Source organism: Sciurus vulgaris (genome assembly GCF_902686455.1).
Source record: "Sciurus vulgaris genome assembly, chromosome: X".
Taxonomy (NCBI): Eukaryota; Metazoa; Chordata; class Mammalia; order Rodentia; family Sciuridae; genus Sciurus; species Sciurus vulgaris.
This window is the reverse complement of record NC_136471.1, coordinates 90,518,452-90,540,446: the sequence shown is the minus strand read 5'-3', so window position 1 is coordinate 90,540,446 and position 21,995 is coordinate 90,518,452. Positions and strand designations below refer to the sequence as shown.

General features: G+C 41.4%; 1 protein-coding gene across 2 annotated transcripts in view; it reads left to right on the top strand.

Moving 5' to 3' along the window:
* Positions 1–538: 538 nt before the first annotated feature.
* The window catches only part of GNL3L (G protein nucleolar 3 like), a 33,752-nt gene continuing 12,295 nt past the window's right edge, over positions 539–21,995 (top strand). The window contains exons 1-9 of one of the 2 annotated variants that reach the window (XM_079124113.1): positions 539–685; positions 2,746–2,817; positions 13,063–13,103; positions 14,502–14,609; positions 15,900–16,016; positions 16,800–16,883; positions 17,044–17,179; positions 18,213–18,316; positions 21,051–21,195. In XM_079124113.1, coding sequence (XP_078980239.1) covers positions 2,799–2,817; positions 13,063–13,103; positions 14,502–14,609; positions 15,900–16,016; positions 16,800–16,883; positions 17,044–17,179; positions 18,213–18,316; positions 21,051–21,195 — 754 coding nt within the window. In that variant the 5' untranslated portion in view covers positions 539–685; positions 2,746–2,798. The remainder of the gene's footprint in view (positions 686–2,745; positions 2,818–13,062; positions 13,104–14,501; positions 14,610–15,899; positions 16,017–16,799; positions 16,884–17,043; positions 17,180–18,212; positions 18,317–21,050; positions 21,196–21,995) is intronic. The other variant, XM_079124114.1, reaches the window with a different exon arrangement.

Sequence of the window (21,995 nt, the reverse complement as noted above, 5' to 3'; positions counted from 1 at the left end):
GTACAGCGTAAGGTGGGAGAACTTTCCAGTTATTCCTGGTTCCTGCTTGGGCTGGGCCTGGCCATGGATCCGAGCTTCTGCAGGAAGTTCTGGGAGTGGCTGCCTCAGGGTTAGTTTGGGGCCCTGTGAACTGGGAAGGTTGCTGGGAACTGCTAACCCAATTCACTTCAGGTGGGAAATTCTCGGCTAGACATGTGACCCAGGCGCCATTTTCTCACACTGTGCCAGTCGCCATCTTCCAGGCAGACAAAGACACCCCCCTCCCCCGCCCGCGTCTGAGGCAGGCCGAATTATTGCCTGGTCACTAAGATTTGGGAACATGTATATTTAATTCTAGAGAGAGTCCTGTGTACAAGATTCTGTCTTACACGTAGGTTACATGACCGTACGAGGAAATCTGATGACTCCCCTTACCATTTCCCTGCCTTCCTCCCCTCCGCTATTTCCTAACCTACAGTGCAGCCAGGAGGCGGGACCGGCTTGAGGGCGAGGGAGGCACCGAAGGGTTAGTAGATAACCTGAGGCCCCGCCTCTGAAGAGGACGCTCAGGGGGCGGAGCCGAGCTCAGCCACGGAATCACGCATCGCGAGGCTGGGATCCGGAAGTCAGAGCCTAGCCGTACAGGCGCATGTCCTCCGTCCTGGTAGTGCGACTCTCTTCTCTCTGATCCCCGCCGGAAGTGAAGGTAAGAGATTATTCTCTTTTCTCAAGGTGAGCGCTCACCTAGCTGGCCGCACCATAAGGATCGTCTGTTTGAGGTGAAACCAGAGATGCCTGACAGCCTGGAATAGAGAGGTAAACAGCTGGCTCTCTTCCAGTGTAGAAGGGCCCGGAAGAGGGGCAGGGATAGTTCCGCACGTGGACATGCGCCAAACTGAATTCTCGCGGGGTTGAGACTTTGCCCCACCCCATCGAGAAAGGTGTAGATCCGGGACACTTTGCAGAGAGGCCAAGACCCCCACTTGTGTGGAAAGTCGTTGTGGCTCTCCAACCCTCAGGATAGCGATACTCCGTTTTGCATTACTCCCTTCGGTGTTAGGCAGACGTCAGCCCTCCGAAGGTGTGGCGACATTGTCCGCAACCTATATAGGGATACAATGGCTAATATAGGACTGAGTGGTGTAGACCTCTTCTGGTTTAAGATACAGATCCGCATTGAGGCATCTCCTCCCCCAGGACAGGCTTTGATGTATCTCCCACCCCCACACCATTATATTTTAGCTGAAAAACATGTAAAGAATTAGGGAACCTCTTTTCCTGGTGTAGAGACCTAGTGACCTCTGCAAGTTTCCACTTCTACTGAGTACCTAATTGACGAAAGCCCCGCCCCCACTCCTGCAGAGCCATTAAGATCACCCCTCCCTGCAGTGTTTATAGGCACTGACCTCAGTATATGGAGAACCACGCAGATTACTCCTCCTTCCTGGGCTAGAGGGAGTCCTAATTGTGGAGAATTAAACTCAACCTCTACCCCATTCAGAAGCGCTGTTTTACTGAATTTGTAAAGGCCCACCCCAAAGTGCCTCACAGCAAATATGAACAGACATTAATATATGAGGAGGTAGTCCCATGTGTCCCTCAAGAAGTTCTCAGCTAGGAGGATTCAGTTTTTTATCTCCTTTTGAAGTAGACCCAGAGACCTCCTTCCAAAGACTTATAACCAAATGTAGCCAAGGGAGAGACTTCGTTAGAGCAGAGGTGCAGCTACCCTAACATGTAATGGTAAGAGGCAGTGAAATCACCAGTCACCCTGTGGTGCAGTGCACATAAGTCTTCTCCTCCTTACTCAAGGTCCAGGAGCTCAGATTGGTTTCTCCTTATCCAGGGTAAAATAACAAGATACCCCCTATCTGCCAATATAAGAACAGATCCACATAAAAGATACACAGATGGTCCCTGTCCACCAACATGCATGGAAGGTTTCAGAATAGCCCCCTGCAGGGAAGGTGTAAATCCTACTCATTCAAAGCTGCACAGTTTCCTTCTATTTGTTTGACACTAATGTCACCTCATGGTGAAATCAGGCATATCAGTCCTGCCCCACAACCCTTTCCAGGGTAGAGAGACCTAGAACCCCTTTCCTCCCCTCCCAACAATTTGGAGATACATTTCCATGTACTTCTCTTCCATGCAGCAGAAGAGCAGTCACCCGCTGCTGGTTTCACATTTATCTGCACCCTAGAGTAGATGGACAGATGGTAGCACCTCCAGTTGCCAAAGGTATAGACCCCAGCCACACATGCAGGCACATGGACATATAGGCCCTGTTCTGAGACCCATTTTCCTCAGGGTAGACTCCTGCAGTCTATCCCCACCACTACCTCCTGGGGTAGATGAGGGACAGGGCTTCCTACTTGGGAAAAGAAATATCACCCCACTTCATGACAAAAACAAACATGCATGTTCCTCTCCCCTCAGTGTGAAGGGGTTTAGCTGAGTCCCTTATTTAGGGTATAACACTACAAGATGGACCCCATTCAATTCATTGAGGCACCAGCTCCACTCAGGAAGAGAGCTTCAGACCTACTCCTCTCTTTGGATACTGTGACACTGTCTTCCCTGTGTGCACTTAGCCATGTTAGAACCTAGTTCTAATGTAGCCCCTTCTCCCAGCATCTCTGGTTGTTAGGGCTTTCTCATCATGTTCTTTGACATTTCATTTTTACCTTTAGTGGGTTTAAGAGAGGGCTTGTGGCATTGTGGTTCCCAGGTCTGTGCAAATTGCTTCTTCTCCCATTCTGATAGGAAAAAAGTGGGCATATTTGAAACTACCTGTTTTCGAGCTGGACTGATACATCATGATGAAGCATAGACACAGTGAGTTTCTTGAACTACTCCCTCCCAATCCTTTGCTTTTAGTGAATACTCATAGTATTTCATAGTGACTTTAAAAAATTGCTCAGTATTTTCCAGATCATTTAGTCTGGGTATTTTACATATGGTATCATGGCTGCCCTGCTGACTTTCTTATAGGAAATGCTTCCCTTATCCACCATTCCCGTTTTAAAGGTAAGAAAACTGAGGGTCAGCAAGATTAAGTGACTTGATCTTAGGTGAATGGCAGTAAATACTATATGGTGCAGCCCTTATATTTTCCTTTATGAGTTATACCTTCAAGTTGGTACCATAAGTTGTACCAGTGGTTAAGAGCATAGACTCTGGAGCTAGACTGAGTTTGAGTTTCAGCTTTCTCACTTGCTAGTTCTGTGACTGTGGACAAGTTACTTAACCATGTTCTCCTTAACTACAAAATAGAAATAATTAATTATGGCATCTACCTAATTGCAGTTATTGTGAGGATTTTTTTTTGAGACAGGGTCTTGCCATGTTACCCAACTCACTTCAAATTTCTAGGCTCAAGAGATCCTTCTGAGTAGCTGGAAGCTTGGCATGGTGGCATATACCTGTAATCCCAATGACTCAGAGGTGACTCAGTGGTTAAGTGCTGTTGGGTTCAATCCCTGGTACCCTAAATAAATAAATAAACAAATAAATAAAATTGAGTCTTTTCATTTCTCTTTGGAATTTGGCCCCTCAGAGGATGCGTACACTATTTTTCCCACTAATAGTTATCTGGCTTCTCCTGCCCTTTGGATTTTTCTTTTTATTTTGGTACTGGGGTTTAAAGCCAGGGGTGCTTAAACACTGTGCTGTATACCCAATCCTTTTAACAATTTTTAAATTCTGAGACAGGGTTTTGCTAAGTTGCTTGCAAAGTTGCTGAGATTGGCTTTGAACTTGCAATCCTCCTGCCTCACTGGGATTATAGGCATGTGCCCCTTTGACTGGCTAGGGTCTTTCTTAACTGTGAAATAGACCATGTGGACAAATTGCTATTCTTTTTGCCTTAGGACTCTTTCCCTCCCCTCCCTTCACTCTTCAACTGAATAACTATTGCTTTTCAGATTTCAACTTATACATCACTTCCTCTGGGAATCCCTCTTTGTTTACCCCCTTCCTTTGTTTCGACTCTGCACCCATAGAAACTGGGGCTATTAACCATGTGTTCAGGGCTGTCTCTGCAAGTACACTGTTGACTTCTCATCCTTACCTGATTAATCATTGTGTCCCAAGGGCCTGGCATGATGAAGCATAGTTTGTGTTACTTAGTGTGTGCTAGGTACTAGAGTGATTCAGTTTGTCAAAGTACTTATTCAGTTCCCTCTCCTACCATGAGGCCTACAGCTCAGAAGAAGACATTTATGACATACAGACTCTCCTGTATAAAAGGGAAGGCAAGGAATTTTGGACAAGTGCACTTGTGAGCTTCCCTGCCTTTATTCTGCCATGGTCCACAAAGAAAATGACAACATTTGGGTAACACGCTTGGTGGATTGGACAGGAATTTTGCAACCATTGTATAGTCAGCTGGTTCTGTGCACCAATGGACCTGTATTCTGTGTGAACTGTGGCCCTGCCTATGTAGAGCTTGGTGAAAAAAATTCAATACATTTTCTTTATAAAATAATAAAAAATTTATCAAAATCCCAGTGTTAATACCAAAAGCAAATAATACTTAGAGTAGCACAAGAAAAATGAAGAAAATTAATTATACTTTATTTAGCAACATCTACAACCAGATAATAAAAATACTGATAATGATGAAAAAGACATTAGGTGGTTACAATAAAATCTTATCTTATAAAATAAGATATATGTGTATGTAGGAATCTAGGCAGTTTGAAAAAATGAGGAAATATATGGAAAAATTATTTGGAACAAGCATGTTGTATGGAAAGACCATTAGATGAAAAGATTTTCAGGATTTGTTAAGTGGAAAAAGACAAGTTGCTGATAGAACTACAGTGTTACCTTTTATGGGAGAAAATAGAAATAAGAATATATGTTCATATTTTCATAAAGAAACTGAACAAGTGCTAGGGGTGGGGCTTAGTGGTATAGTGCTTGCCTACCTTGTGGCACTGGGTTTGATCCTTAGCATCACATTAAACGTGTCCATCTACAACTAAAAAAAAAAATTAAAAAAAGAAAGAAACTGATGCCCAATAAGTAAAATGGTTTCTTGTGACAGCAAAGGGTCTGCAGTGGGTAGGGGCACATGTGGGAAGGAGACCTTTCAAACACATTTTTTTTTTTGTGGTGTTGGGGATTGAACCCAGGACCTCATGCATGCTAAGCAAATGCTCTACCACTGAGCTATACCCCTCATGAAAATATACATTTGATTTTGGAGCCATGTAACTATTTTTAAAAATAAAGAATAATGGGCTGGGGTATAGCAGAGTGATAGAATGCTTGCCTAGTATTCATGATTCCCTGGGTTTGCTTCCTAGCTACAGAAAGAAAGGAAGGAAGGAGGGAGGGATGGAGAGAGAGGGAGGGAGGAAGGAAGAAAAATAAAACTATACACATACATTAAATGGTAAAAGTTAAACTGAGTATAAAAACTTTACAGCACACATGAAACAAAGACTTTCATTGGTAAATTGCACCTGAAATGATCAGACTAACTGGAAAGATTACCAGGAAAGATGAGGGGGGAGATTCTGTGTAGTGTGAATACCTGTGTTGTGAAATGGGCATACCTAGGACCAAAATAATAATAATAATGATTAAATCTGAGAAGGTAATTGAGTGATCCTACAAGGAATGTTCAAATACATTTTTTCTTTTCTGGTAGTGGGGATTGAAACCAGGGGTGCTCTGCCACTTAGCTACACCCCTAGTCCATTTTATTCTTTATTTTGAGATAGGATCATGTCAAGGCTGGTCTCAAACTTGTGATCCCCTGCCTCAGTAGCCTGAGTGACTGGGATTTCATTCTTTTTTTTTGTGGCATTTCATATCAAATCCAGGGCCTTGTGTTTGGTAAGCAAGTGTGCTCCTGCTGAGCTACATCCCTCTCAAATATGTATTTTGCAGTACTTGGAATTGAACCCAGAGTGCCTATACCACTGAGCCACACCCTCAGCCCTTTTTAAAAAGTTTTGAGACAGAGTCTCACTGAGTTGCCCAGGCTGGCCTTGAAATTAAAATCCTCCTGCCTCTGCCTCAAGTAGTTGGGATTACATGCATGTACCACCATGCACCATAAAATAAAATCATTTTTATTTTATACTTTTTCTCTCCACATTTCTTTATTGGCGCATTACAGTGGTACAAAATGTTGGGATTTATTTTTAGAAATTCATACATGTATAATTTGGTCAGCACTTTCCCCCCTTCCTCTCCTCCTCTCATTCCCTGGTTCCTTTACTGATCTCCTTTTGATTTTCATGAGATCCTTTTTCCCCCTCCCAATGCGATTTTAAGAACATGTTTGAGTGGTTATTTAAAAGGGAAGTGTTTTTTTTTTTTTTTTTTTTTTTTTTTTTGATAATGAACATCGAACCTGGGATACTTTACACACTGAGCTACATTCCAAGTCTCCAAGTCTTTGAATTTGAGACAGGGCTTTGATATGTTGTTGAGGGTCTCACCAAGTTGCTGATGCTGGCTATAAATTTGAGGTCCTCCTGCCTAAATCCTGCCCCTGGTCACTGAGATTACAGGTGTGCACCACTGTGGCTGTTAAAAGGAGAGTGTTTCATTACTTTAAAAGCTTACAGCCATCAGTGTTGGTGGTACAGGTGTATAATGCTGACAGGTTGATCAACAAACACCAGTGAATATATCCTGGTGGGGTGATAGAAGGACAAGGGAATTGAAGTTTCGTGTGAGAGCATGATTGTAATGATAGAATGTGGAATGTTAGTTGGTCAGAGGTGGAGGTAGCTGAAGAATAAAGAACTGAGTAGATGGTTCAAGTCTCTAGACAGTTAAATGAATTTGAAGATAGGAGAGAGGCATGTTTGTGATTGCTTGTAGAAGTCCAAGCAATTATAGGTGATGCCCCCATAGGTATAACCATATGGATAGATGGGTGGAGATACCTGGAGGTGAGGATTTCAAGAAAGCGGGAAAACCCAGGTTATTGGAATAGTTACTCAGTCATCTCCAAAGTTACCCAGGTTGATGGTGACAGGAATTGGGTTGAAAATAAAGCTGCAGTCCAGGTACTTTAATAAATGAGGAAAAGTGACATTTAGGTGACAGATAGCAAGGCGAGGTCCTCAAGGAGCAGGGTTTAATTCTACTTTTTTCCTTTTTAACAAGAGGAAGAAGTAGTTACAGACTGACCATTGTAAGTCTGGAGGACAGGTCTTCTAGGTGGAAGACCACAAGATAACAATGTTCCAGACAGAACCACCACTTTTTTTTTTGGTAGTGTTGGGGATTGAACCCACAGCCTTGTGCATGCTAGGCAAGCATTCTACCAACTGAGCTATGTCCCCAGCCAGAACCACCACTTTTGAGAGACCTGCAAGTGAAGCATTTTTCTTGGGAGAGTGAAGTCTCAAGGCAGGAAGGAGGTTGTGGAATGTTCTCAAGGAAAGGTTGAAGAATTAGGGTAGTGCTGATCACCTACATGAGATTTTTAGAGGATATTATGTGGAGTTTGATGACAGGGTAGAGGGAGGATGGGACAGATGAAGTCTGTGCAAAGCTGGATGTAAAGGGACATAGGGGAAACAGGCACCCAGAGCATGGGAAATAAGGGATGAATGAATGGAGAGATCAGCCTTAGAATATCCATTTGAGAGTTGGTGATTTTTGGCCTAGATGTTGGATGCAGACACTGAGGCTCAGAGATTTAAAAAAAATTCTTCAGCCTGGTGCATTCATATACATTTGTAGTCCCAGTTGCTTGGGAAGATTTCTTCAGTTCAGGAGTTTGAGACCAGCCTGGGCAACATAGCAGAGACTCCATCTCAAAAACAAACAAAAACAAAATTGTTCAAGGTCATATAGCTGTGTAGTTGTTGAGCCAGAGTAAGTACTGCCATCTGCCAGCTGCAATATGGTAGCTGTTTTCCTTCTGAAGCTGTTGAAAAACCAATATGTAGAAGCTCCTGGGTGCTGTAGTACTGTGAGTAATTAGACAGCATCTCTTGCCTTTTCCTCTTCACTGTTCCCCCCTTAACTTCTTCCCTGTGAGCAGATGCTTTCCTCCTCTTGGTGTGATGCATTTTCTTTCATTGTATGACTGTGTCCAGCCAGCACAGGCACTCAGTTTCTAGGGAAGTTAGACAGATGGAAATTATTGAGTAAAATGGCCAGACCTGGTTCATTCCAACCCTCACATTCTTTCTTGTTGCAACATGAGTATTTTGTAAGAAAAGGAGACTTGGTTTTTGTTTTGAGTATATATGTGTTTTTTTTTAAAATAGGGAAAATTCAACACACATTTGTTATGGTAACTAATGTAATCTGGTCATATGTCTGGTCAAATTTCAACCATTTTATTTTTATTGTGATTTCCTCTTATTACTTAATTTGTTTTATTTTTTGCTAAATTGATGAAGTTTTAAAATAATCCTCCACCATCAAATTATACAATTTTTGCACAGCATAGGAAACGATTAGGAATGTGAAGAAAGAACCTACATAATGAGAAAAAAATTTGTTAACTACTTTTCTGAAAGAGGATTAACATCTATATTATATAGAGAACTCAAAAAACTTTACAAAAGATCAAATAACTCAATAAATGGGAAAATGAATTAAACAGATACTTCTCAAAAGGGGAAATAGAGATGGCTAACCAATATGAAAAAATGTTCAACATCATTAGCAATCAGGGAAATGGAAATCAAAACTACACTGAGATTTCATGTCATACCTGTCAGAATGGCAGTCATCATGGATACAAATAATAATAAATGCTGGAGAAGATGTAGATTTGAAAAAGGTACACTTTTATACTGTTGCAAATTATTACAACCACTGTGGAAATCAATACAGAGGAAATCAAGACTAGGTATGTAACTACTACTCAGTATTTATCCTGAGGAATTAAAGTCGTCATACTATAGTGGTACATACATACTCATGTTTTTAGTAGCCCAATTCACAATAGCCAAACTGTGGAACCACCTTAGGTGTCCAGTGGTTGAATGAATAAAGAAAATGTGGTATATACTCACAATGGAAGTGAAATAAGTCAAACTCAGAAGGTAAAGGGTTATATGTTTTCTCTTGTATGTGGAATCTAGAGAGGAAAAAGTTAAAGATAGAGGCAGATCTCATGCAAATCAAAAGGAGATCAGTAGAGGAAAGGGATTAAGGGGTAGGAGGTGGGAAAAATAAATAATCCTCCCCCAGTAATTAATGTAACATTAGGAATTACCAAACATAATTAGCCTGAGGATGTGGCTCAATCAGAATGCTTACCTAGCATGCACAAGGCACTGGGTTCAGTCCCTAGCATTGAAAAAAAGGACAAAAACATTTCTCTATCATGTTACAAAAATAATAGTTGTTTTCATCCTATCTTAGAGAGTGAAGATTTTAGTGTGATTTCATGTTTTTGCTTCTCTAGTCCCCATTACTTGATTTTTGGAGTTTGTTGACATTGGTATTTTAGTTCTGTGCTATTTCCTTATGATATACTTCCTGGATTTTAAGAATCCTTTCTTAATATATTATAATTCTTAGCCATATCACCAGCTTTTTTTCTTAGACATTATGATAAAGTTTTAATATATTTCCTTCCTGTCACCGTTTGTTTCATTTATTTAAAAATCTTTATTCTGATATAATTTTGTTTTTACTTTTTATTTTATTGTTATTTTTTGGTGCTGTGACTTGAACTCAGGGCCTTGCACATGCTAAGCCTTACTGTACCATTGAGCTAACCCCTAATTTTTATTTTTGCAAGTAGTTTTACCAGAAGGGAAACATAGATGGTAATCTTTGCATTTCTGAAAATCTTTTTTTTCCCACATAGAGCAATCTATTGGTCAGATAGAGGACTTTGACTTGATATATAGTCCCTTTTCTCAGATCTTTTTACAAATTCAGCATTCCTAATCCAATATTCCAAAATCTGAAATGTTTTTGAGTGCTGCCATGATGTAATAAGTGGAAAATTCCACACTCTGAAATTTTGTTTCATACACAAAAATTTAAAAAATATTTTATAAAATTAACTTCAGCCTATGTCCTAAGGTGTATGTGAAACATAAATAAATTGCATGTTTAGACTTGGGTCCCATCCCCAAGATATCTTTATATGTAAATATTCCAAAATCCAAAATTATTTATTACTATTATTATTTTTCAGTACTGTGGATTAAACCTAGGGTCAATTTACCACTAAACTATATCCTCAACTTTTTTTATTTTTTGAGACAGGGTCTCACAAAATTGTCGAGACTGGCCTACAACCTGAGATCCCCCTCCCTCAGCCTTCCTAGTAGCTGGAATTACATGCCTGTGCCACCACGTCCAGTTCCAAAACACTTCTGATCCCTTGTATTTTGGATAAGGATATTCAACCTGTTCTGTCGTTCTTCTGTCTCTGAGTTGCAGATTTGGGAATGCTGTCTGCTTCCCTCATGTTTGTTAGAAGCCCCTGTTTGGAAGCTTAGACAATTTTTCTCTTTACCCATGGAGTTCAGAAATTTCATCTGGATGTGCCTCTGGTATGTTTTTTGTTGTTTTATTTTTGGTTAATCTTTTCTTTTGACATGCTGGGGATTCAATCCAGGGCCTTGCACATGCTAAGCACGCTCTTTGCCACTGAGCTACATTCCTAGCCCCCTTGTAAATTTTATTTTTTGAGCTGAGGATTGAACCCAGGGGGTCCTTTACTACTGAGCTACATTCTCAGCCATTTTTATTTGTTATTTTGAGGCAGGGTCTTAATAATTTGCTGAGGCTAGCTTCAAACTTGCAGCCCTCCTGCCTCAGCCTCCCAAGTAACTTAGATTACAGGCATGCACTACCATGCCTGGATGCTTATTAATCTTGATGCTCCATGTGCCTTTCCAATCTGAAACCTTAAGCCTGTCTTCAATTTAAGGAACTTCCATATATTATTTAAGAAAATTGTGTCTCCATTTGTACCTTTTTCTCTTCCATCTCCATTTTAATTTTATATTTCCATTTTTATAATTATAATTTCCCTTTCTTTGTATTTTTGTTTAAAGTAAACTCTCTCCTTTAGTCCTCTAGCTTAATGTTTTTTTCTTCCACATTTTTATTGGTGTGTTATAGTTGCATATACTGATGGTATTTGCTGTTACATATTTGTACACGTACACAATATAAAATATAAGTACATAATTTGGCCAATATTACCCCCCAGCACTTCTTCCTCCCTCCCCATCCCTGACCCTTTGGACCCATTCCTTTACTGATCTCCCTTTGTTTTTTTTTTTTTTTTTGTGCGTTTCTGGAGATTGAACCCAGGGCAAGGCAAGCACTCTACCAGCTGAGCTATCTCCTGAGCAACTGATCTTCCTTTGATTTTCATGGAATCCATCTACATCTTTCTTTTCCTTTTCCTCTCTAGCTTCCACATATGCGAGAAAACATATGACTTTTAACTTTATGAGTTTGATTTATTTTGCCTAACATAGTGATCTCTAGTTACATCTATTTTCTTGCAAATGTAATAATTTCACTTTTCATTATGTCTGAGTAAAATCCCGTTGTGTATGTATACCACATTTTCTTTATCTGTTCATCCATTGATAGACACCTAAGTTGGTTCCATAGTTTGGCTATTATGAGTTGTGCTGTTATAATCATGAGTATGCATGTATCACTTTGGTATGATGAGCTGGGTCGTATGGTGGTTTTATGCCTAGCCTTTTGAGGAACCTCCATATTGATTTCCATAGTGGTTGTAATAATTTACAATCCCACCAACAGTATGAAAGTGTTCCTTTTTCTTCACATCCTCTGCAGCATTTATTATCATTTTATTTGTATTCTTGATGACTGCCATTCTGACAGGTGTGACATGAAATCTCAGTGTAAGTTTTGATTTGCTTTTCCCTGATTGCTAATGATGTTGAACATTTTTTCATATAGTTGCTGGCCATCTCTATTTCTCTTGAGAACTGTCTAATTCATTTGCCCTTTTACTAATTGGGTTATTTGATTTTTTTGTCAAGTTTTTTGAGTTCTTTATATATTCTACATATTAATTCTGTCAGACAAATAGTTCTGGATTAATATTAATTTGATGGTTAATGATGTCCATTCTGTTTTCCACTACATCTATTACATTTCTATTCAATTTCAACTTTAGGGAATCTTTTTTTCCCCCCAAGACTTTGTCCTACACATTCAGGGAAACTTCTCTAGTAACAGACTAGAAGTTATCCCTTTAGTTTTAGGAATCTTTCTCACACAGTTCCTTTGAAGTATCTCTTGAACTTCCTTAAGGATTTGCAGTAGTATTTAAGTTCTGTTTCCTGTATTAACTCTGCTTCAGTGTTGGCCACCCCAAATGATTGTGGAGCCTATTCTTTGTGTGGTAATTTCGAGCTGCTCATATATTTGTTTGTATATATCCTGACCTTCTACAACCTCCTCAATCTCTCGGAATTCCTTTGACCCCCTTGGAAGTAGTGAGAATTTAGGGGAACCATTTTTCCCCAGGAGGCCAGCTGTGAAGGGGATGACAGATGGGATTTCTCTTTGAAGTTGGGGGTAGGCCATAGGCCACTTAAGTTCCTGGGCTTTGTTAAGGCATGGTTGGAGAAGTGGCAACTCTCTCCTTGTTGGATCCAAGGGAGGCAGCAGTTTAGTTTAATAGGTTAGGTTCCTTGGAGGCAATGGCCTGAGCAGGGCCAGCAGGAAGGGATAGTTCTCTCCATATGCTGAGGGCATTTTTGCAGGATTAGCCTGCTGATCATCATCAGATCACCTTCCCTTGCTGCATGCTCCCTCACCTTACCCTGGCACTGAAATAATTGAGGTACACCAAACAAGGAGGTGGGAACTGGAGGCAGGGGAGTGACAAGTACACATTCAGATAACTACAGAATTCCCTTAAAAATTGTTTGAGTTTACATTGAAATAACTCTCCTGATGTTATATTCTGTATCTCTTTGACATCTGCATCTCTGTCTTATGCTGAATCTAGACAGACACAGTATCTGAGGCTTCTTAGGTTTCAGTGTGGCTTGACCTTGATTAAGGTGTGACCACATTTTGGATAGATGAATGATGATTCCTTCCTTTATTTCTTTTTCTTTTTTGCAGAAAATAAAAAAACAGGTAAAAGTTCCAAAGGCTGTAAGAAGGTAAGTTGGCTCTACCTTAAGGCATGCCCATTATTGGGGATCAGGTCAGTAGATAATTGGCTAACTCTGGACAGAGCACCACATTGGAATTCGTAGATCTGGCTTTTTCTCCCTTTCAGGGTGGCTGCAACAGAGATTCAGCAGCAGGTATTAAGTTCCCACCACAGGCCATATAATGCTTTTTTTTTGCTTTACTTACCTTGGTTGGAATTATTGTCACCCACATTTCTTTTTTAATTAAAAAAAATTTTTTAGTTGGTGGACCTTTATTTAATTAATTAATTAATTTATATGCGGTGCTAAGAATCGAACCTAATACCTCACACATGCTAGGCAAGTGCTCTACCACAACCCCAGCCCTCGTCTCCATTTTTTAAAAAATATATTTTTTAGTTGTAGATGGACACAATACCTTTATTTTATTTATTTATTTTTATGTGGTGCTGAGGCTTGAACCCAGTGCCTCACATGTGCTAGGCAAGTCCTCTACCATTGAGCTACAATTCTAGCCCAATCCCCATTTTTTTAAGTGCTGAGGATTAAACTCAGGGCATCAGTTCATGCTAGGCAAGAACTCTGTTGCTGAGCTATTATCCCCACCCCATCCATCTTCATTATTCATTTATTTGTTTTTTATTTTGTAATGCTGGGAATAGAACCCAGGACCGTGTGCCATGCTAGGTAAGAGTTCTACCACTGAGCTACACTCCTACCCCCAGCCCTGTTTTAAAAAAAAATTATGTATTTTTTGTGGAACTGGGATTGAAACTCAGGGGTACCATATCACTGAGCCACATCCCAGCCCTTTCTATTTTTTATTTTGAGGGAGGTTCTTGCTAAATTGCCAAGGGTCTCTGTAAGTTGCTGACCTCAAACTTGGCATTTTCTTGCCTCAGCTATCCAAGTAACTGGGGTTACAGGCATGAGCCACCAGGCCTGGTTACAGACTTTTAACAGCTCTCCAGAATCATATTTAGAGTGACTTTAATGCTGGGTGCTTCCCTAAAGCTTCTTATTTAGTAGCTCTGGCATGGCATTTGATAATTTGTATTTCTCACATGTCCCCTGGTGCTGCTGTTGTTGGCCAAAGGACCACATTTTAGGAACTACTTGTCTAGAAAGCTTTTGCCTTGGCCTTGGGAAACCTTTTCAGCTGCCGCGGCCCCCACCACTTTCTTGGAGTTGTTTAGTCAGTCTCTGCTTGGGTAGGTAAGGGAGGGTCTCTTCTCAGTCAAACAGGTAGATCTCTGGAGACCAAACCTCTTTGGCCTGCTCCTTCTTTTCCACCTAGAGCTATACTCCTCTGAACAGGTTTAACCTCTGCCCCTCCATGGATGAGGTAATTTCTATGGATTCAGTTCTCTGTTTGATTTATTTTTCTTCTTTTGTGGTGACCAGCCTATGAAGCAAAATGGGAAGAAAGCAACCTCCAAAGTGCACTCTACTCCCCAGTTTGTTCATTGCAATGATCATGCCAGCCGGGAGGCTGAATTAAAGAAGAAGAGGGTGAGCCCTTTCTTTACCTCGGGGGAGAGAGAGGGCCTGGCTTACATGCCAGATCTGCAGAAGTGTTGAGTGGAAGGGTAGTGGCCAGAGTTGTTAGGCTTCTTGAGGCTGTTTGTGGATGGGGAAAGTGAGGGAAGAAGGTTACCTTGATACAGGATTTAGTATCTCTATTTGCCGACTTTCCCCTCATGTTCCAATCCATTACTCTCTGGCTTATGTTCCCACTGCTTCATGGAAACCACCCCTGTTGGCCTCCCATAGTGCCATCCTTCATGCCATTTTCATGGCTAGTTTTTCCCCCTCATCTTAGTGGAATTCTCAGCATTTGAGACCATGCTTTCCTTGAAGCACTCCCAATTTTGACTTTGACATCCACTGTCCTGGATCTTTCCTTCCTCTCTGACCAAATTTTTTCATTTCTCTCTTGCTGCTCTTCTTCCTGCTTTTTTGTTTGCTTGCTTGCTTGTGTGGTTTTTGAGACTGGGTATCTACGTTGCTCGAAGTAGCCTTGAAATCCTGGGCTCAAGGGATCTACCTACTTCCATCTCCTGAGTAGCTGGGACTACAGGCCAGTACTGTGGCATCCAGCTTCTTTGCTTTTTCTTCCTGGTTTTAAAATGGGAATATATCTCAGGACCTTGTCCTTTTTTCTTGTCTGGTCTTAAGTGATTCTCTCTGCTTGGAGTGCAGTCTCTTTTAGCTTTACACACTCTTTTTCTAGTTTTACTTTTTTTTGTGATACTGGGGATTGAACCTAGGGGTATTGTATGCACTGAGATATATCCTCAATCCTTTTCTTAATTTTTATTTAAAAATTTTTTTAGTTGTAGATGGACATAATATCTTTATTGTTTTAAATTTATTTTTATGTTGTGCTTGGGGAACGAACCCAGTGCCTCACACATGTAGGTAAGCATTATACCACTAAGCTACAATCCCTAGCCCCAGCTCTAGCCCTTTTTATTTTTGAGACATGGTCTTTCTAAGTCACCCAGGCTGGACTTGATACTTCTGATCCTTCTCTCAGCCTCCTGAGTATCTGGGATTACATGTGTGTGCCACAGTTCCCTCTCTCTCTTTATTTTTATCTACCACTATCTCCTTGCTTTCATTTCTCCAACTTTTTCTTCCTTTCAAGTACTCTTCCTCCTGCTCTTCTGTCTGTCCTCACTCTGTACCCTGGTTTCTGTTACCTCTGCCATGTAGCACGGTTTCCTTCATCTGTCATCCATTCCTCCCTTAGTATGTAGATCTAGTCAGCTATAGTCCTAGTGTCTGTTTACTTGTTAGGTTGAGGAGATGAGGGAGAAGCAGCAGGCTGCTCGGGAGCAAGAGAGACACAGACGCAGGACCATTGAGAGCTACTGTCAGGATGTCCTGAGACGGCAGGAGGAGTTTGAACGCAAGGTAAGAGAGCAGCCCTTGCCCCTGGTTGGGATTAGTGTGGGTTTGCTATCATTCTGCAAAAGGGACAGGAAGGGTGTGAGGTTGTTGGAGGGGAAGAAAGGAATAAGTGCAGAGAGGAAGGAAAACATTGGGGACAGGGAGGGAGGATGAAAGGGAGATAAGGGGCCATTTTTAACTTTACCTCTGACCAGATATCTCTGGAGAGCATCTCTCCCAAACTTGAGCCCCAAGCTGGGAGTGGTGGTGGGGTTGCGGGGACTTGGAGAGGTGTGATGAGGGAGGGCATGCAAAAGAGGGAGTAAGATTATGAGGGGGAGGATTGAGGGAGAGAAGCATTTATGGGTGATTTCATCTTCCTTCTGGGCCTTCTCACTGCCTTTCTGTCCTGTTCTTGACTCACACACAGGTATACACTTGTCAAGTCCAGACTTTCTTCTCTGACATATAGTACAGATTTTACCTCCCCAATCCTATGTCTACCATAGATTGTTTTCCTCATATCGCTCTCTTATACTCCACTGTGCATGCTCAGGCCTCTGACTGGTGCTCAAATATATGCGTACACATAGCTAAAAACATTCACTACATGCATGTGTTTTTCCAGTTCTCAACTGTATGGGTTGGTCAAAATTACTTTTAGGTGGACTGAGACTGACATGGCTTCCCCCCAACCTCCTGTGGTTTCCAAAGCCCTTGTGTGTCCATACTTCCGCACTCTTATCTGTGTCTTTTTCCCTCTCCTCCTTTCTTTCCCCAGCCCATTCTCCTTTTTTTATCTTTTAGGAGGAAGTTTTGCAGGAATTAAATATGTTTCCTCAGCTGGATGATGAGGCTACAAGGAAGGCTTATTACAAGGAGTTCCGTAAGGTGCAGGGATCCATTTCGTAAGACCTTTATGGGAGGGCCCCAGTCCATTTTAATTTCCTTTCCATTTCTGGTTTTTCTTGACTGAAATGAAGACTTTTTCTTTCATGGGCTACTGTCCAGTCTGTTCCCTGCCTTCATCCCTATGTCCTCTGCCATGCAGGTGGTGCAATACTCTGATGTGATTCTGGAAGTCCTGGATGCTAGAGACCCATTGGGCTGCCGCTGTTTCCAAATGGAGGAGGCTGTTCTGCGGGCAGAGGGCAACAAGAAGCTGGTCCTGGTCTTGAACAAGATTGGTAGGTGTTAGGCTGAATTGGGTAAGGCACAGAAGGGGTTAGCCTTCTTGAAAAACTAGCTCAAACCAGGTACAGATCCAGCAGTACATTGGTACTTACAACAGTCATGCAAGGTAGGAATTCTTGTTCCAATTTTCAAAGCCAGAAATATTGTCTGAAGGTACACAAATACATACACAAAAGAGTGTAGTGCAAGGTGGATGTGGAGTCCAAGCCTGTCTTTCAGTCCCCTGTTCTTGCCATTTTGAGCCATTTTTATGACTTGGCAGTCCTCTCCCCCAAACTGTAACCTAAAGATTGGGGTAAAAGAGCATATGGACTCAGGAATCATTCAGGTTCATGTCTCATCCTACCTGTGCTATTTTCTGTGACTTATTGGACAAGTCATGTCACTTCTGAGATCTCCTATTTCTCTGTCTATAAAAATGGGCCATGAATGTCCCAACCTGACAGGTTTGTTTGAAGACTAATGATAAAGTGCTTGGTTCATGGTCGGTACTTCACAAATGATAGTCATTCTTGTGACAGTTGTTATTTTTCTTTTTGCAGTACTGGGGTTTGAACCCAGGAGTGCCCTACCACTGAGCTACATCCTCAGTCCTTCTATAGAGAGAATTTGGGAGCTAGGGGAACATTTTATTCATTTTTGCACCAAGTATTAAACTTAGTTTTTTTAGAGTACTCTACCATTGAACTATTTTCCCATCCCTTTCTGTTTTAGAGAGGGAAAGACAATCTTTGGCAGGCCTCTGGCACCTTGGGCACCTTGACTTGGAAAGAGGCCATTTTGGACCAAACACCTAGTTTGCACATTTTCCCTGAGAGAATGGCCCCTTCAGGGAGAGCCAAATGGTCCCAGAGACCAGACTCTCCTTTGTAACTCCCATCTGGGGACTGGGCAAGGACTGACAGGGCCTGTGGAGAGACATGTTGGCAGGAGGTGACGCGACCCTTGGGTGTTTATGAATATGTCTTTGGAGTGAGCCATGGAGATGATCTTCTTGCCAACCCCATCTGTTTCTATTTTCCCCAGATCTGGTTCCTAAGGAGATTGTGGAGAAATGGTTGGATTACCTTCGTAATGAACTGCCAACCGTGGCCTTTAAGGCCAGCACCCAACATCAGGTCAAAAACCTGGTAAGTCTGGGATGAGGGCATCTGTCCTTTTTTGGGTAGCCTAGGACCAGGGTTAGGGGGTTATGATGTGGACTGGGTCCTTTATCCCTTTAGTAATTGAACTGGACCTTCAATGTTGAGCCTTTTGCTCTACTGGGTGACTTTTTAATTTTAGTTTCAGTTTCCTCTTTCCTATAAATTGCTCTTCAGGAAGTATGCTTCTTTTTTTTCAACCTTAAAGGTAATAACATACTATGCATAGGAAATTTGGAAAAAGGAAGTTAAAACTTGTTAACTTTTCAAAAAAATATATACCACCATTCACTTTTTAAAAAATATTTTTAGTTGTAAATGGACACAATACCTTTATTATGTGTATTTTGTTTTTTAATGTTGTGCTAGGGATTGAATCCAGTGCCTCACGTGTGCTAGGCAAGCACTCTACTACTGAGCCACAACCCGAGCCCCACTTTTCAAACAAGTCATACTGTCTTTTAAAAAATTCTTTATTCCTACATATACATGGTAGTGGAGTGTTATTTTGATGTGTTATACATACACGGAGTATAACTTAGTCTAATTAGGATTCCATTCTTGTGGTTGTACATGCTGTGGAGTTTCACTGGTTTTGTATTCATATATGAACATAGGAAAGTTATAAGCTGTTAAGGATATCATTAATATAGAAATATGGTGTTTTTTTTTTTTTTTTTTGGGTGCTGGGGATCGAACCCAGGGCCTTGTGCTTATAAGGCAAGAACTCTACTGACTGAGCTATCTCCCCAGCCCCGAAATATGTTTTTTATTATAAAAATGTATTACAGAAACAATGGTTGCTTCTAGAGAGAGAATTTTGGTGCTAGGGAAACATTTTTTTTTTTTCAGTTTTGTACCAGGCATTAAACTTATTTTTTAATACCTTTATTTTTTTTTATTTATATTTTATTTTTATGTGGTGCTGAGGCTTGAACCCAGTGCCTCATACGTGTTAGGCAAGCACTCTACCTCTGAGCCACAACCCCAGCCCAGGCATTAAACTTATTACTTTTTGTGGTGCTGGGAAATTACACCCAGGGCCTCAAGCCTTGTAAGCAAGTACTTTACCATTGATCTATAACCCATGCCCCTAGTTTCCAGTTTTTCATTGTTATAATCTGTACTTCACAGATTCCCTTGTATATGTCTCCTTGGCTTGTAGGCAAATATTGGTGTCACTGGGTCATACATAGGCTTTGTGTATTTTGCATCTTCCAGGACATAGATTGAATTGCCCTTCATAATGGCTGTAACGGTTTATATTCCCACCAGTGGGGTAGATAACTAGGGCCTCTTTCCCTACACTTTTTTTAAAATACTGAGGCTTGAACTCAGAGTTGTTTTACCACTCAGCTACATCCCTAGTCTTTTCTATTTTTTATTTTGAGACAGGGTCTTGCTAAGTTGCTGAGACTGACTTCAAACTTGTAACCCTCCTAAACCTCCTTAGTCATTGGGATTATAGGCATGCATCACCATAGCTGGCTTCCTATGCCCTTGCCAACATTTAATAGTATTAATGTTTCTTTTTCTATTGTAGGCATGCCTATTTTTAGTCCCAGGGGCATGTATTTGATTCTCAAATCAACATTTCCCATACAGAAATCCTTAGATAAACAGAGTTAATCTATGTTGAATTTATTTAGATAACTTTTAACTTTTAAGTCTTTGAGAAACATGGTGTCTCATTTATAGTCTTTTGACCTTTTTGTATGTGGGTGTGTGTGCTGTTAGAGATCAAACCCAGGGTCTCGCGCATGCTAGACAAGCAGTCTATTACTGAGCTGTATACCATGGCCTAATTTTGTGGCCATTTTGATGGCAAAGATGTTGTAAGTCTCTTTGAACAGTTGTATTCCAACTGGGCATGGTGATACATGCCTGTAATCCCAGACACTCAGGAGACTGAGGCAAAAGGATTGAAAGTTTGAGGCCAAGGCCAGCAATTTATTAATGCCTTATCTCAAAATTTTAAAAAAAGGACTAAATGTGCTTCTCAGTTGTAGAGTGCCCCTTAGTTCAATCCCCAGTGCCTCAAAAAACAAACAAATTAAAGAAAAAAAAACCTGCTATGTTACATTTGTATTCCACCTTAAGTATATGCCAGATAGGCCTTTTGAACCTATTTCTTATTGATGGGTGTTTAGTTTAATTCTAACTTTGTGGCATTAGAAACCATTTTGGGGTGAGTAAGGAAGAAGCAAAGGAGGAAGGGCATTTGGGGCAGAGGAGGTGGTATTAGGAATAAAGAGATGGATACTGAGATGGCCTCATCCTGTGTGAGGTGTCAAGAGAAGGTAGTCTGTGGTCCAGTCACCACCCCATCCCTATAGAGGCAGGGAGGGCAGGCATTCTTATTGTGCACTTGAGGGCAATAAGGGCTGGAGAAGGAAAGCAGGCTTTTCTGGGGATAGGCCTGTGAGTGCTAGAACTGGAACTCAGACTTGTCTAGAGCTAGGATGCTACCCTGCCCCTGCTATGGGAAGCAAGATACATGGGTCAAGGTAGAAGCAGAGACAGAGAAATCTGGAGATGCAAAGACAGTAGAGGGGAGTGGAAAAGAGTAGGTGTTCAGGGCCTGTCTGAGAAGCCCTGTGTTGAAGGCTGAGGAGTTTGGTCATCACAGGGACTTCCTGAATGTTTCCCTGAAAGTTGAAAACCTGGACTCAGATTGCATCTGCTACCTGATGCCTCTTCTGTAACAGCCCTTATTTTCCAGAATCGGTGTAATGTGCCAGTGGATCAAGCCCCTGAATCGCTGCTAAAAAGCAAAGCTTGCTTTGGAGCTGAAAATCTCATGAGGGTTCTGGGAAACTATTGCCGCCTGGGTGAAGTACGCACCCACATCCGTGTGGGTGTTGTGGGTAAGGCCTGGTGAACAGTCATGGGGTCTAGGTTCCTTCCTTGGAGAGGGACTTCACTGGGGTTAAATATGCCTTTTGGGGGAAGAGAGGAGTGGTTCAAAAAGGGTTTTCTGAACTTTAATTTCGATAGGTGGGCATAGAAAGGCATGTTCAGAATCACCACTGTGTATGGAATGTTAGAACCATGGACCAAATGCATAGTGCCAGGCTTGGATCGGTATCATCTCATCTTGTCAGAGCTGTCAGAAGGAGGTGTTACTGTCTGTCTTTTACAGATGAGAATAATGAGACCCAGAAAAAGGAAAAAGGATTGTGGACCTTAGCCTTGTGTAAGCCAAGGCAGGACTGAGGTTTAAACCTGGACCCTTTTGGAACCCAGGGAGGGATCATGGGAAGGGACTAGGGAATTCATGAGAGACAAAGACAGATCATTGGGCAGAGAAAGTGAAGCCAAGGTAGAGACATGGAGAGAGAGCTGGACACTGAGAATGTGTAGATATGTATACCTGAGTAGACACAGAGGAAGATGTAGGAAAAAAATTAACAAACCAGGGAGACCAGATGGCAAAGTTGGTGGAGAATGGAAAGAATAAACAAATTTAAATGACAAAGGCATGCAGAGAGAGGGAGAGAATGACCAAAAAGAAATGCCAAAAGGGAGGCATAAGAATAAGGACACCCCATGTATATAGATGTGCAGACATCATATCCAAAGAGAGAACATTCAAGGAAAAAGGCAGATTTAAAGAGAGAGATATATAGACACAAAGGAACACACACACACACAGACCTAAGTACAC